The sequence below is a fragment of the Oreochromis niloticus genome, linkage group LG6 (assembly GCF_001858045.2).
Source record: "Oreochromis niloticus isolate F11D_XX linkage group LG6, O_niloticus_UMD_NMBU, whole genome shotgun sequence".
In the NCBI taxonomy this organism is placed as follows: Eukaryota; Metazoa; Chordata; class Actinopteri; order Cichliformes; family Cichlidae; genus Oreochromis; species Oreochromis niloticus.
The window spans coordinates 4,115,223-4,132,488 of record NC_031971.2 but is presented as its reverse complement, the minus strand read 5'-3'; the positions used below and the strand labels follow the sequence as shown (position 1 = coordinate 4,132,488).

General features: G+C 42.8%; 1 protein-coding gene and 1 long non-coding RNA gene across 2 annotated transcripts in view; one reads left to right on the top strand and one right to left on the bottom strand.

Moving 5' to 3' along the window:
- Positions 1–16,082, bottom strand: part of LOC100698708 (nidogen-1) — a 47,256-nt gene extending 31,174 nt beyond the window's left edge. The window contains 1 exon segment of the mRNA XM_005461331.4: positions 15,181–16,082. Within this exon segment, the coding sequence (XP_005461388.2) occupies positions 15,181–15,396 (216 nt within the window). The 5' untranslated portion in view covers positions 15,397–16,082.
- On the top strand, positions 14,308–15,351 carry LOC112847153 (uncharacterized). The gene is made up of 2 exons (XR_003220533.1): positions 14,308–14,974; positions 15,209–15,351. It is a non-coding gene; the product is annotated as an uncharacterized LOC112847153 (long non-coding RNA).
- Positions 16,083–17,266: the final 1,184 nt, after the last annotated feature.

Sequence of the window (17,266 nt, the reverse complement as noted above, 5' to 3'; positions counted from 1 at the left end):
AAGCCACATTGCTTGAGTGCCTCTGTAAAGAGGAGCTTTTCCCCCACCCTCCCCCATCATATCCTCCTCCCAGAGACAGGCTTCCTTCAGAGAAATGCATGAGCGGCTCGAATGGCTGCTCTCCCAGCAGGTATCTGACACTGCATCTGCAGAGCTGAAGAAGCTCCACCTTCATCACAGAGCAGACAGCAACGCTTTGGTGTGAACAAGCTAACAGCTAAACACACTGCAAAGGAACGAGGCTGATGAGAAACTCTGCAAACAGCTGTGTGTGTCCAGTTCAGTGAAATGTGCTTCCATGCTGTCACTGGTTAGCTAACATGACTTTGTTTTAGTATTAACTAACCCACCCACTGATGTCATATTCTCTACTATATTCTGATGTTAACACTGTAACTAAAAGCACTTTTTTAGGTGTTAAATCTGCATCAGTTTTCCAGCGGGGTTCTTCATACATGTAGTTCCTTCATGCCCACTTTAATATGAGCAGCACACGATTTAATGTTTTTAAAGCAGAGCGCCTGGACAGCAACTCTCTTAATAATTCAGATTTCATTTCTACTAGTGGAACAACAAGGAAAATACTGGTAATTTTTTATTTAAAGATAATCATCTGTCATCTTTAGCAGAATATAAAATTATGCTCACAAAAACATTGAGAATTGAGATATTTTATGCAGTTTCCCTTTCTTGCATGTAGTGTACAGGATGATGGTGGAGGTAGTGTTTTTACTGAACACTGGTGATGCTGGTGCAAAAGTACTTATGGGGCCTGACATGTGTCCAGATGATCTACAGCCAGAGTAGAATAGAAAGCCTCACAGCTAGTAACGTCCTGATGTGTGGCCATTTCCTGAATCTACTAATGAACTTTGAGAAGACACCTCTCCTGATTTTAACACTATTTAAAATGGTAAATGGACTGGTTCTTATACAGCGCTTTTCTACTCTTCTGAGCACTCAAAGCGCTCTACACAACTTGTGCATTCACCCATTCACACCAGCACATTTTCTTAGTGCTTTCTAACTAACATTCACACACACACTCACACTCCGATGGATGCATCGGAGAGCATGCTCTGCATGCATGCCAAAAAAGCATGTGGCACATGCATGGACTTGCCAGTGTTGCATGTTGGTGATAGCACCGTGCTCTGGGACTGGTTCGCTGCCACTGGTACACTGTGCAGTAACAGAATAATGAAGAAGGAGCACTACCTCCAAATTCCTCAACTTCACCTCAAATCAACAGTTAGAGGATTGAAACTTGGACACAGTTGGGAGTTCCAACAGAACAAGAATCCCAAGCACACATCAAAACTGTTTTTGGAATGGATAAAGCAAGCTAGCATTAAGCTTCCGGAATGTCCTTCTAGACGCTCCCAAACTCTGCGGTCTTCTGCCCAGAAGACTCGTCAAATATCCGGGCTGAATTATGCAGAAGCTTGTTGATGGCTACATGTGCAACATGCTAAGAGATGTTTAACCCAATATTAGTGGGGGTGTATGCATCTATTTGAGCCGTATATATATTTTTGACCCGGTTTGGATTAGAGAAAATCCAAATTTTAATCCAACTCAAGCATTTCAAAGTAATTAATGATGCTGGCTGTACAATCACTCCACCATAGAAAACGAACAGTTCAAAAAAACTGACAATCACGCACATGATGAGTGTATGTACGTATGTAATGATTAGTGTCTGTAGCTAAAATCAGATGCCATATTGTACCAATGTACACAAAATGCTACTGGTAGTGAGCACGCTGCCTCTTCCCGGTGTTAGGGTTCAAATATTAAGGAGGGATACAGGAGGAAAATCCAAAATAACAACACTGATCCGGCCGGGTGGAGTCAAACGATAATTTTTAATGAACACACGTGTGGGAGATGTACACTGCAAAACATCAGCTGTAGATCTCTCCAACAATACACAAAAAGTTATTTTATATCATCAGGGAAATTTATAACGCCCCTTCATGCGTTAAGCAGATACAATACATGCATACGTCAAATCAAAACCACAATTCTGTTAACGACTTTTGACATAGTTTGAAAAGAACATCGCCTCGTCCCCATCCCAGGTGTCTTCCTGTCGCCGCCAGACACCCGCTTATCGTCTGGAACATCAGGCACTCATTCTGCAACAAACTGTTCTTTTGCAGTCACAAGCACAATATGATTAAACTTTCACCCATAAATGAATCTATCTACTGTGTGTGTGTGTGGGTGTATGTGTCGACCTTAACTGCACTCAGTTTCACCTCTCACCTCACCAGCTAAAACTTGCAACCAGACAGAAGGCCCGCACGTACACAACTGAAACTATATGTGTAACATATTGAATAAATGTTTTAATCAAATGGTACCACTTAAAACTTAATCTTCTTCCTAGTATAAGAACATAAATGGATAAAGGATAACAAAGAATAACCTGGTATAAATGTGTTGTAAGCGTGCATGCAATCCTTCCACAGCTCTAGTCAACATCACAGTGGATTGGCTGATCATAACGTCAGCCAAAAGCTCTTGACCCTCAATTAGCGGACTGAGCCACGACTCCTTTAAAAGTACATAATGCAATGTGTATAAAAGTGATTACAGTTGCACCTGCAATAAAAGATTCTTATATGAGTATGATATCACCTGTAATACAGACTTTAACATGATGTCATCAGCTTCAATAAATGCTTTACTGCAATGCTTGTTATATGGTTCTAATGAAATGATAATACTGATATTAAAATGGCAGCAAGATAGCTCATTTTATCCCACACCGGCTATACCAAGACATCTGCATCACCCGAACTACATGGCGAGACTGTTTTCGATGTGTGTTACACTGAGGCAAAGCCCAGTGATGGAAAATCAAGGGTGAAAATGGCTCTTCAAAAAGTCACTGATAAAATACTGCATTTATAATTTGCATCTCACTAATAAACCATTTGTTACACAAAGACAAGGGGAGCGAGGGATTAAACCAGCAGCTGCCTGGGTCTCATCATGGTAACAAAAGGTGTACTGAATGAAAACCTAGGCACCACTACAAGAGGTCAATGTTGGGCCAAAACACATGACCCAGCTGCTGCGGGGAGCCTTTATAGAGCCTACGATGTAACCTAGCTAAATGTCCAACGCCGCTGTCAGCATTCATGCTTGTGTGTAATGATGTGTTCATGTGCGGTCGTCTCCCGGGGTTTCATACGTGGTGCCAGCCAATAGAAAAAATAAAACGCTGGGATTTTTTTTCCTTCTTGTTTCGGTCAGGTTTTTGTTTATTTGTTTGTTTGTTTTTCAGAACATATTCTGAAAAATATTTGTTCCTCAGGTCCTTATATTGATGTTATTAATATTATTCTTTATACTAAGATGATGATTCCTATTTACTCACTGATTCAAAAACAACAGTGAAAACGTAGGTGGAAATGCACGGGAGGAATCGAGGGTGCTGAACTGGCCGGTAACAGCAGCTGTGGGCCATGTTGACCTGACGTGCAGCTACAGTTCTCTGGATGCCAGCGTCAGGTTATGCTGAAGGTTCCAGCGTAGGCTTACAAAGGGTTTCCGGCTAAGTTACAGTGTAGGTTTCCTGCCAAATCAGGCATTAGGGTCTGAGTTAGGGCTGGGCCATATCATACCGTTCACGGTAATACCGGTGTAATTTTGGGCAATGATAAGAAAATGAAATATCGTGATAGAATATGGGTAAAACGCGCATGCACAGTGCCTATGTTTACATACGCACATGGCAGCGACGTAGAATGAGAAGAGCGAAAGTGGATCATTAAATGAAACGGATGAACCAGAATTGGTTTGTAAAAATGCTGCAACTTCAGTGGTGTGGAACTGGTTTAGCTTTCGTCCGTCAGATACACAACAAAGCACTATTTTTGGTAGAGCATGCTAGCGGGCCGTCATTATTACCGTGTTTTTTGGAAAATACGGCACACTTAAAATCAATCCTTTGATTTTTCTGAAAATCAACAGTGCCCCTTATAATCCCGCGTGCCTTATGTGTGAATTCTGGTTGTGTTTACTGACCTCGAAACGATTTTATGTGGTACGTTGCGCTCGAAAATCTGTCAAATGTTTTAGTACGACTTTGCTAAGGTACGAAGCCGCACCGCTTGATGGATTGTCGGAGCATTACGGCTATCGTAGGCAGGAGCCTCGCGGAGTAATCTGGGTCCTAAACTCCATCAGCTTCAGGTCCCAAAGTCAAACAAACACTGCGGCATCACTGAGAGTTAAAAACTGTCTAAATTCTTTCATCTGTAATAAAATGATCAGCGTTGCTGCTTTACCAGGTGTAACAATTAAGTTTAACATCCAGGCATCCATGAAAACAGAATTTATTAAATTTAACGGAGTTAGAAGTTAGCAGGAAGTTAGCTCGCTAGTTTCCACCAAAACATGATATAGCATGTTCTGACTGAGAGATTTCTGACAAAATTCAAACGTACAGCTCTGCTATCACTTCCAAATTAGAAATATCCTGTCTCAGAGTGACGCTGAAAAAGTAGTTCATGCATTCATTACTTCCAGGCTGGACTAGGGCTGTTCGATATAACGATATATATCTGATGACAATATAAAAACGTCTATCGTTTCATTTTACGCTATCGTTTGTTTCGTGGTGTCGCAAAATAAACTGTTTAAGGCAATATTTTTTCATCGTTTTGATGGTCACTGTAGTGGCTATATTAATTTCCTAAAGTTCTCTCTTTCTCTTATATTTTATATAACCACACTACAGACGGACAAGCGCCTGTTTTTATGCGTTGTGGTTAGCAACAACGATGGTAACAGCATCGCGTGTCCGCTTGTTTATGTTCCACATAAACCTTTCACAATAAAGCTCAAGATCCTGTTGAGACTTTTCAAAATAAACTGAATCACGTGAAAGATGCAGAGTATTTACGGATGAGAAGTAAAAAAGAGCCGTCAGGTGCTAAAAAATAAACCTTAGACTCAAACGTTAGAACAGGCTTTTCCCTGCAGCACGCTGTGTAATAAATACTCTACAAAGAAAATGGCGGCCGTTACAACTTATGTCTAAAAATGTATCGTTTCATGCATCGGTTAAAACACTCGACTCCAGCTGCATGACGCGCAGCTGGAAACACTTCCCGCAAGACGAGCTGCCCGAGATTCACAGAATTTACAGAAAATGTTACATTTTTGTGATTTATATCGTTATCGGGACGATAGATGTCTTAATATCGGGATATGAGATTTTGGTCATATCGCACAGCCCTAGGCTGGACTACTGTAATTCTTTATTATCAGGATGTCCTAAAAACTCCCTGAAAAGCCTTCAGCTGATCCAAAATGCTGCAGCAAGAGTCCTGACAGGGACTAGAAAGAGAGAGCAGATTTCTCCTGTTTTGGCTTCCCTTCATTGGCTTCCTGTTAAATCCAGAATTCAAAATCCTGCTCCTCACATACAAGGTCTTAAAAAATCAGGCCCCATCTTATCTTAATGACCTTGTAGTACCATATCACCCTATTAGAGCACTTCGCTCTCACACTGCAGGCCTACTTGTTGTTCCTAGAGTATTTAAAAGTAGAATGGGAGGCAGAGCCTTCAGTTTTCAGGCCCCTCTTCTGTGGAACCAACTTCCAGTTTGGATTCAGGAGACAGACACTATCTCTACTTTCAAGATTAGGCTTCAAACTTTCCTTTTTGCTAAAGCATATAGTTAGGGCTGGACCAGGTGACCCTGAATCCTCCCTTACGGTGTGTTCACACCGAACGCGATAGAGGCAGCCAGAGCATCAGGTTTACATGTAAAGTCAATGGAAAAAGCGCGATGACACGCGATTGCGCGTCCGGCGAAAATTCGGAAGCAGATTTGCGTCGCGAAAACGCGAAAACGCGTGAAACGCGCGTCAGTGTAGCGCGTCTGGCGCGTTTGACTCGCGAAAAAAACCACGCGCGTGAGTTTTTGTGTTGCATTTTGTGCATACGCGTGTTTCGCCTCTACCGCTCAAGTTGGAAAATCTGAACTCCGGCGTCAATTCGCGCCGCGACAACCAATCAGGAGGCTGGTGACGTGGCTCTGACCTAGGTACTGACGCGTACTGTCCCACTATTTTCCCACTGATGTACAAATACCTTTCCGCTAACACAATAATGTGTTTATTCAGAGGACATCTGCAGGAGAAAGTGGAAGAGCCTCAGGGACACATATAATAAGGAGAAGAGGACAGAGAAGGAGAAGAGGAGTGGGTCTGCAGCAGTATCGGGGAAGAGATGGAAGTTCTTCGCGGTCATGGGGTTTCTGGACCCCTTCCTCACCCCGCGGGAGACTAGCGGCAATATGGTGCGGACCGTGGAGAACTTCTCCCCCCGAGGACCAGGGACAGCCCGGAGAGGCAGCAGGGGAGTGTCAGTCAGAAGGACAAGGTTTACAGTGAATTAATGTAGGCAGTTAATTTATGCGTGTTGTCATATAGGAATATATTTTGTTTATTAATAAAACAGTATACAGTGGTCCCGCTGTTCACCCGTCACATTTCGCTGATTTTTTTTATTGCACCGTACAGCTTTCAACAATGCGCATTGCATTCTGCAGCCTGATTGAGAAATCTCCTCCGTGTCGTGTCTCCTGCGCTTGCCAAACTTATCATGTTTGGTTTTGATAACCATCACGTCCAATAGAAAAAACAGCACAAAAACACTCATAACTATGACCCTCATTTGGAGATACACACCTGCAAAAGGCGCACGAAAGTGGCGGGCAGACGGAGAAAAAGCACGGCATAATAAAACTTCCTCCCACATTCCTCCCACATTTCCGGTTTTTGACGCGCGATGGATTTTTCTTGGACACACGTTGAGGTGCGAATGTGCACGCGTCAAATTAGGGGCGTTTGGGGCGTTTTCGCTCGCGCCTATCGCGTTCGGTGTGAACACAACGCGATAGAGGCGGCCAGAGCGTCAGGTTTACATGTAAAGTCAATGGAAAGGGCGCGATGACACGCGATTGCGCGTCCAGCGAAAATTCGGAGGCAGATTTGCGTCGCGAAAACGCCAAAACGCGTGAAACGTGCGTCAGTGTACCGCGTCTGGTGCGTTTGACTCGCGAAAAAAACCACGCGCGTGAGTCTTTGTGTTGCATTTTGTGCATACGCGTGTTTCGCCTCTACCGCTCGAGTTGGAAAAATTTGAACTCCAGCATCAAATCGCGCCGCGACAACCAATCAGGAGCCTGGTGACGTGGCTGTAACCTAGGTCAAAGGGGCAGATCAAACCAAAGCCCTTCATTCTTCAATGGAGGGAAGGCTAATCAACGCCGTAGCAAACAACCCGGAGCTGTATGACACCAGCTGCTTTGTGTACCGAGACAGGAATATAAAGGACCGAGCTTGGAGGAAGATATATGAAGAGATCGGGCAACCTGGTAAGTTCATTCATTTCTCTTTTTACATTTTTCACTGACCCGGGGAAGCTGCACAAAAGCTAGCAAGCCACCGCTATTTTCCCACTGATGTACAAATACCGTTCTGCTTTTATGCATGTTGTCATATAGGAATATATTTTGTTTATTAATAAACAGCACACAGTGGTCCCGCTCATCCGTCACTGCCTCGCTTTTTCACTGATTTTTTTTTTTTTTTTGCACAGTACAGCATTGCATTCTGCAGCCTGATTGACAAATCTCCTCCGTGCTGTGTCTCCTGCGCTTGTCAAATTTATCATGTTTTGTTTTTATAACCATCACGTCCAATAGATAAAACAGCACAAAAACACCCATAACTATGACCCTCATTCGGAAATAGACACCTGCACCGCGAGGGAAAAAGGCGCACGAAAGTGGCAGGCAGATGAAGACAAAACACGGCATAATACTTTTACGTTTTGCAATCTACAAAGGTTTGCACTTTGAGAATCAACTTGTGAGAACTGTGACTAATGTTCATGTGTGTGGGGAAAAAAGTGTATAGAGTGCGTGGCGAGGGGCTAGTTATTCTGACAACCCCTGCTGCAATAAATGAGGGACCACTGTATATACTTTCTCTATGACTATTGTTTTCAACCTGTTAACATTTAATATTGTCTTGATAGAACCAACTGATTCTGCAGCAGAGCATCCCCTGTTGCTTCTCCTTGCTCCCCAGTCCCTGAGCTCCTGCTGCTGCACCCACAGGTATGCAATTGTAGCATCAGATGTACAGCAGCACTGATAGCTTTTTACTCGGTGGGATTCCCTTGTGATCACCTTTACTAAATATCTACAACTAATCTGATTATATCCTGTTTTTTGTTTTGTTTTGTTTTTTTCAATGTTGAAATTAAAATCTAGTAGCAGCCTTCTCATTTCTTTGTGTTTTGTGCTGTTTTACAGGCCCAGAGAGGAGGACAGCTCCGAGGCAGATGAGGGACTGGTCCCAGGACGGTCCATCGGTGGTGGAGCTGGCCATCCTGGTGTCCCTGAAGAGGCCACGCCAGTCTCCAATGGAGCATTTCCTCCTCAGCCTTGTTCCTGCTGGGTCTTTTTTTTTTTTATTCTTGTCTCTCTGTAAATACTTATATTTTATATATTTATATTTAATGTTTTTCTCTGTGAGAATTTTAATATTATTTCAAATAAATTTTTATAATGACTAATGTCTCAGTTCTACTACACAGCAAATGTTGGCACACGACTTGACACATGTAGAATTTATTTCATATTATACTAATGACAGAATATACTAATACAGTGGGATGCAAAGGTTTGGGCAACCTTGTTAATAGCCATTATTTTCCTGTATAAATCGTTGGTTGTTACAATAAAAAATGTCAGTTAAATATATCATACAGGAGACACACACAGTGATATTTGAGAAGTGAAAAGAAGTTTACTGGATTTACAAAAAGTGTGCAATAATTGTTTAAACAAAGTCAAGCAGGTGCATAAATTTGGGCACCACAAAAAAAAGAAATGAAATATATATTTAGTGTATATCAATGTGTGTGTCTCCTATGTGATATATGGGGGGCCTTTGTCTGGACGTGCTTCCCATCCAGAGCTCCACAGCAGAGAGGGAAGTTCCAGCGCTCCTGGAATCCCTCTGTGATGGACCGCCAGTCTCCAGGTGAAGGCACAGCCATGAAGTCGCCCACTAGACAGTCCCAGATGGCCGTCGCTACCTGGGGGGTGATCTGGCACACCGTGGACACACCGACTCTGAAACTGAACGCGATGGTCCTGAAGGAGTCCCCGGTGGCAAGGAACCTGGACAAAATTGTTCAAAATTAGTATTATGTGTACTGCAGTTACAAAATACATTATTCAAATTCCAAAATACTTTTGTGATGTCAGATTTAAATTACAAAACATAAATCTTACATAAAACATTTTGTAATTATAAGGATAATTACATAATATATATTAGATATAATATAAAACAGTCAGTTGTGTTTTGTTTTAACTTTACCATATCATAATTTGATTGGTAACAACTTTTACCCCTACAGTGAGCCAATCACTCATAATTCCTAGACATGTCAATCAGGTAGGAATGAAGTAAGACATTAATAGAAATAAAGAGTTGTATGTTGACATGTAGCCCTTTCCTTGCTTAAATCATTGTTAATATTTTTGAAAAATTAACCTGTGATAAGACATAGCTTATCAAGATAGAATATGCTAGATAGAACCATATAACTAAAGATGAACCAAACTTCACAATTTCATCTAGCTCTCAGTTTAAAGAAAGGCTGCTGACCCCTGTTATAGAGTCTGACAGCTGCGGGGATTATATACAAATATTCAACTATACCAGAATTAAACCAGGTCTAAAGAAAAAAGAAAAAAGGAGTGAGTATCACTACAAAGATTACCAACAGTGGTCCTCATACCACAGTTTGATATCAGCAAACACCGAGAGCATACATTGATAGACACCACAGCCATGCTATCATTGCAACACTGATAACAGCATAAATTGAATTAAATCGGGACTTGATGAGACCTTTCGAGTATCACTAGAAATATTATAAACAGTCGTCTCCATACCGCAGTTTGCTATCAGTAAACACCGACGGCATTCACTGTTAGCATACCACAGCCATGTTAGCAGTGTATAAACGATAGTTTAGCATATATTAGCACAGGTATCAATAAAGGACTACCGTATTAAACACTTTTACTAACCTCAGGCAGATGGACAGGCGCTCTGCAGGTGGGATTGAGCGCCTGTAGTTGGTGTCTAGGCGGGCGATTCTGGGACCGACGCGGGACAGCAGGTCCTCAAACTGGGCGAGTGAAAGACGGTGATATCGCTGAAAGCGGCCGTCATCCAGGCGCAGCTCCTGGAGCAAGTGGTGAAACTCACCAAACTGCTCACGCCTCTGGAGGACCTGATGGACCCAGGTACGGCGAGGACGTCCTTAACGCCGCTGCTCTGCTCTCCACAGTAAATAGAGGAGGGAGACTCTCTCTTCAAACGCTAGCTCGACAGCTGCCATCTAGCAAAGATACCGTCTGGCACAACTTCCTCCCACATCCCTCCCACATTTCCGGTTCACGCGCGTCAAAATATGCAATTTTGACGCGCGATGGATTTTTCTTGGACACGCGTCGAGGTGCGAATGTGCACGCGTCAAATTAGGGGCGTTTGGGGTGTTTTCGCTCGCGCCTATCGCGTTCGGTGTGAACACACCGTTAGTTATGCTGCAATAGACGTAGGCTGCCGGGGATTCCCATGATGCATTGAGTTTTTCCTTTCCAGTCACATGTCTTTATCCTGTCTTCCTTCTCTCACCCCAACCAATCACAGCTGGTGGCCCCGCCCCTCCCTGAGCCTGGTTCTGCCGGAGGTTTCTTCCTGTTAAAAGGGAGTTTTTCCTTCCCACTGTCACCAAAGTGCTTGCTCATAGAGGGTCATATGATTGTTGGGTTCTTCTCTGTATCTATTATTGTAGGGTCTACCGTACAATATAAAGCACCTTGAGGCGACTGTTGTTGTGATTTGGCGCTGTGTAAATAAAACTGAATTGAATTGAATTGTGAGAGAATTCAACATTAATGAATCAATGGTACAGAAGTGGAGGAAGAAAGAAGAATGAGTTGAGTAAAGTTCTATCTGATTTTGTTGTTTGGCTTAATGCGTTTTATAATCCGGTGTGCCTTATGTATGAAAACAGACCCGTTTGTCGACAGTGCGCCTTATGGTCCGAAAAATACGATATGTTGGATGACACTGTGTGAAGCTTTTAAAAGCCTAGCTCAACATGCAGTACTGCATGTACTGTTTAAGGAGCTGTAGCAGTACCCCGGGCAAACTTGCCAGGACGTTGCTGACATCACACATGTCTGACCCCTGAGATCATCATTATCAGTGTGAGAACGACACAGGGAGGGAACACCCTGAGACGTGACATCTGGTTTGGGAGGACAAATGTGTCATTCTTCCATGTTCCAGATGTGCACTACAGCCCAGAAAACCTCCTCAGCAGCAAACACTGGAGCTGAGCCAGGAGATTGCGTCTTGTGGTTTTCAGCCAGACATCATATTAAATGTAAAGGATTCATAAACACTGGAGAAGCACAAAGCAGCAGGATATTACTCGTTCTGACGCGCTACAGGGTGAGAGTGGTGATGGATAGTTGGAGATGCTTGAAAAAGAGCTAGTGGGGTCCAACTACACACGTAATATTAGATCTTCACACTGAGGGAAACCCAGCAGCAGAGGTTTAGAGCATCTTGTAGTTTCATGCTTTCACTCTGAAAAACTCTGTTAATACAAATTCATAATGTTTAAACGAGCAGACATTAACACTAGGGCTGTTCGATATAACGATATATATCGGATGACGATATAAAAACGTCTATCGTTTCATTTTACGCTATCGTTTGTTTCGTGGTGTCGCAAAATAAACTGTTTACGGCAATATTTTTCACCATTTTGATGGTCACTGTAGTGGCTATATTAATTTCCTAAAGTTCTCTCTTTCTCTTATATTTAATATAACCACACTACAGATGGACAAGCGCTTGTTTTTAAGCATTGTCGTTAGCAACAACGACGGTAAAACCACCGCATGTCTGCTTGTTTATTTTCCACATAAACCTTTCACAATAAAGCTCAAGATCCTGTTGAGACTTTTCAAAATAAACTGAATCACGTGAAAGATGCAGAGTATTTACGGATGAGAAGCAAAAAAGAGCCGTCAGGTGCTAAAAAATAAACCTTAGACTCAAACGTTAGAACAGGCTTTTCCCCGCAGCACGCTGTGTAATAAATACTCACAAAGAAAACGGCGGCCGTTACAACTTATGTCTAAAAATGTATCGTTTCATGCATCTGTTAAAACACTCGACTCCAGGTACGCGACGCCCAGCTGGAAACACTTCACGCAAGTCGAGCTGCCCGACAATCACAGAATTTACAGAAAATGTTACATTTTTGTGATTTATATCGTTATCGGACGATAGATGTCTTAATATCGGGATATGAGATTTTGGTCATATCGCACAGCCCTAATTAACACACATAACCTTTGGTTGATATTCTGTCAGTCTGCATGAAAATAAAACAACCATAAAATCAGAGACATTTCTTTGGAAGTGAGAAAACACGTCCTAGCACAGCACATTTACAAAAGGAATATAGTTTGGAAAGCACACCCCGAGTTTGAATCACCACCAGCACCTTGAAGCTTTTCCACTTGAGCCTCATGTCACCCACCCACTCACTCACTCAGACTTGATGTAATGATGAACACATCAGCGTTCACTATCTCACCCAGTGACACACTGATGTGCAGACCGGCGTGGACGGGGATCAAACCACCAACTTCTGATTGATAGATTTTGCCACAGCTCCTCAAAGCTCTTTGACTGTTAGCTTTACCTGTGGGTTAAAACCAACAGGGAGCCAACAGTCATACATTTTCTGTCCTATATGCAAACATGGCTTAACTCGTTCTTCCTCCAGTAACAGCTCTCTGTGTCTGAAATAATGTGAAAAGACAGGAGTTCACTGGAGCAGGACCTTGACTGTGTCTCGTCAACTTCCTGTTGAACCAGGGAGATGTGTGTGGTCTTTTTGTTTTAACAGGGGGATGGAAAGCAAACAGTTGTGGGACGGAAATGGGCGAGAAGAGCAGTCGACATGGATGCATGAGGGTGACGAGAGCGTTCAGCAGCATGTGTAAATCTGAGCACATCAGTCTAAAAGTGTGTGACAGAGCTCTGTGTGTCATCCACACACTCTGACTGGATGTCCCTGATGGGCGTATCTCTGTAGAGACGACTGCAGTAACACATATGTTTACAGTAAACTACAGTCAGCAACTCTGACTATCGTTGTTTCGGAGCTATTTTTGCACCCCAAAAAAGCCACAAACGATATTGAGGCTGACACAGTCTATGAAGTATATGCACTCTGCACTGAGCTAATAATAATTAGTATCGCATATTTAATATTTTCATTGTTACTATGATACTATAGTTTCTGTCACAGTTAATTTTATAAATTATAGAGTAAAATAATCTTTGATCAAACACTGAAGCTTTGGACACGAGCGAGCTTGGAGCACCCTGGCTTTGCTCCAGGGTGGTGCTGATGGTGTCCTACTGCTCCAACATGCTCATTCCACTACTACGTAGGAGGTCTTCGCAGTGGTCCTCTCCTTGACACTTTGACGTGCATGTTTTTAAAGCAGTGACAGCATACACAGCAGCACATTATCAGTCTGTCCTCGCCATTACCTCTACCTAAAGAAGAGCTTTGAATGTCCTTCAAGACATCTGAAGAATTATTCCTGGAGACACTTAAAGACAGACTGTGCTGAAGAATGAAGGTGCTCATTACCATCTCAGGTGTTCTCTGTTTTTGCCACCTATGCATTTACAAGCACCTCAAAAGTTGATTCTGTTCATCTGGACGTGGCGTTTTCAGAGAAAGCTGAAAACGCCACGTCCAGATGAACAAGATTTTCCTACCTGGATGATTGAGCATGCATCAAGATGTTTCCAAGTACATTTGCTCTGACTTCACAAAATAAATTAGGCACAACTTATTTTTTTGAATAACTTGCAGATATTTCCTCTGAGATTAAAGTCTGAGAATATTAAATAACACATCTACAAACCCAAATCCAAAACCTGGAGTGAATTATGTGTTTCATCTGAGGTCAATGCAGTGTAGATGCTCCGATCTGGATTAGATGTCACATGACCTGAGGAATGTGTGTGTGTGTGTGTGTGTGTGTGTGTGTGTGTGTGTGTGTGTGTGTGTGTGAGGGGGGAGGGCTTTGTGTCAGTAACAGCTCACATTCCAGCCTTAAATTCACATATTCACAAAGAATCGAGCACCTGTGTCGGACTGAGCCAATCCAAACCCTGCACACACCTGTCTGTTCACACGTCAACAGCACAGACAAAACCTGAGATATTTCACACAAACCCACAAATGAAAGAATGAAAGTCAGAAAGCAGCAGGAGGATGGGGAGCTCACAGCTCTCAGAGGACAAAGGTATAGACATGTGTGATGGTGACCAATAAAAAAGCTTATCAGGTGAGAAACAGACAAAGATTGCTCTGAGAAAAAGAAATTCACTCATCGGTTAGGTGTGTGGAGTCTGAAACATTTGAAGGCAGAGCTGTGTTTACAAAGTGAACTAAGTTTGAATCATCCAAGTGTGAGTGAAAGACAGAGCTGAGTGTCCTGGAGCAAAGGGATGCAAAGGGAGCTGAACAAAAGGATGAAGAGCTGTGAGCACATGTTTAAAGTCACTTAAACATGTGCTCAGCGCCAAGAAAAAACTGCAGGTTATAAAGATGGAGGAGGACATGAGCATCTGCGGCAGTGAAGATCATCACCTCTCTGACCACACACCTCTGAAAGCAGTTCCCAGAAATGTTTCGTTAAACTTCATCGTTCAGCCAACATGCGCACGCAGCGCACTGAAAACCTGACCATGAGCAGATCCTACAGGACACAAAACCTCAACCGACTTTTACTTCAGCCCTCAGGTTTGTACTTAGAAACTCTACTAAATCAGAAATGATTTGTCCCACTGAGACTCTCAGTCTTTACCAGCTTCATATCACTTTGGTATTTGATGGCTTTGAAAGGTGACAAAAACCTGATTCTGCATTCTTTTTTCTGCGTACTCCTCTTTTTCTTTTTACAAACAAACTTTAACACATAATCATCATCCTCTGGATATGAAACTCACATAAACTCTGTCGTATTTTTCCTCCAAGTACACCAGTGACCCTTTCAGAGGCAGCTCGGCCGTGGAGTCGGAGCCGGGTGGCAGCTGCAGGTCTCCGGCTTTTTCTCCAAACTCAAACAGCTCCTCCAGCTTCAGAGCCCGAGTCACAGCACCCAGACCCGCCAAGTACCAGCAGAGCCACCAGCAGATCCGGGACACGGCCTTCATCGTCTTCATCTTCACCTGAGGATTCCCACCGACCCACGAGCTGAGCGCAGCGGAGGAGTGACACCGGCGGGAGGACGGGCGCACGGATGGATGGATGGAGAGCGATGGGAGTAACGACCGCACAACTTCCGGGGACTTTTTCAAAATAACGTGATGTAAAGTTAGAACATTTTATTTTATTGAAGCCGCTTTTTAAAAGATTATTGTTTAAAAAACTGAGTGAGGGACAGCTTTAGAAATGTGCGCCATCCTTTTTTGCTTTTAGCCTTTACATGTGACGTTTTTTATAAGTTGAACTTGTGTCTGTAAAGTTTGTTACACAGTGCATGGTCCCATGCATCACTGCCATCTACTGAGCGCACTCTGTAACTTCATACAACCACAATCGGACTTGTTCCGGAAACCCGAGAAGATGATGGAGCTGATTTGTGCTGCTGGGGTCAGCAGGGAGTCAGGTGTGCAGCTTCCTCAGGTGTTCCAGGGCCTGTGAGGGAATGAAGCTTGTGATGACGTCACTACAGCGTGCTGCTTTCATCACTGGCATAGGGTCTCTTGACTCTCTGATATAAATTGGGACATTTGGTTTGAGTTGTTGGACCCCATGAAAAGGCCAGTTTACACAGAAGCATCGTCACAGGAGCTTTTTTAAAAAGGACAGTAAGGTCACATATTTGAATCTGGTGTGAGGTGTGATGCAGGCAACATCCAATCACCTGCAAAATATTTTTTTAAACCTTCAACAGATTAATTTTCCTTACAAAGCCTGTATGTAAAGGATGGAAGTAGCAATTGTTGCTTATTGGTTTCTGGACTAATTTCTGTTTTCTTTACAAACCAACAAACCAAGGATTTTAAACTTTGTGGACAGACTGCAGCACTCAGCAAGTTGTGTTATTTGCTCCAAGAGGCACCAACAGTACAACAACAGTAGAGTTCTATGTTTACACAGCAACTTTCCAGCCTGAAAATATCTTAAAAGTTTATTTTGTGATCCAGAAAGAGTTATATTTTAAACTCCGCCACTCTGCGTTCCTCCACAACTGCCTCATTTGAGTTTCAGACAAAATGCATTCTGGGATATTTGCCTGGGTTTGGCTACAGTAGCTGGAGACTGTAACAGCCAATCAGGATTTTTTGCATCCAAGTCTGTGATTGGTTGGTTTTGTGGCACACTTATAAAGGTGTACAGAGAGCTGAGCGTGCACGAAGCAGAGATCTTGTGAGCGCGAACGACACACTGAGAGCAGGTCTGCAGATGTCTGTGAGCACACAGAGCAGAGATTTGAGCGAGAGGGGCTGTTATTGTGTGTATATGGATCATCGCAAACACTGAAATACATTTCTTGCATGCAGAAATAAACTTTGTTCGCTCAAATGAAACTTTTATTTTACTCAAAATAATTTTCTCCTCAACACGCAACATTTGTGCTTGCAAAAAAGTTTTTACGTGCGCTCAGAATAGAGGCACTAAAATAACACCATAGAGTCCCAGTTCAGTGACTGGTGTGTACTCCAACTCTTCCTCAACTTAAGCTGCTCTGTGAAAACTGTCATGTAAATGAAAACAGGTGTGTAATACATGTAAGAGGCATGTACTGCTTCCCCAGTAAAGCCACAATACAAGTAAACTATAAACCTAAATCTGCAGTGCAAGAGTGCTTTTTAAAGTGTCCGTGTGTGTGTGTGTGTGTCCTGAGATAACCTGAGATTAAGTGCAGTGTGCATTCACCCTGAAATTAGTAGAGGAGGGGGTTAGGTATTAGCTATATTAGCTATTTTCTATCATGTTCATGAAAATGAACAAATGAACTGCTGTCTGTGTTTGTAAGGCGGGCGGGCACTGGCACTTTGAGTCAGTCCATAGCCTGCATAATTATAT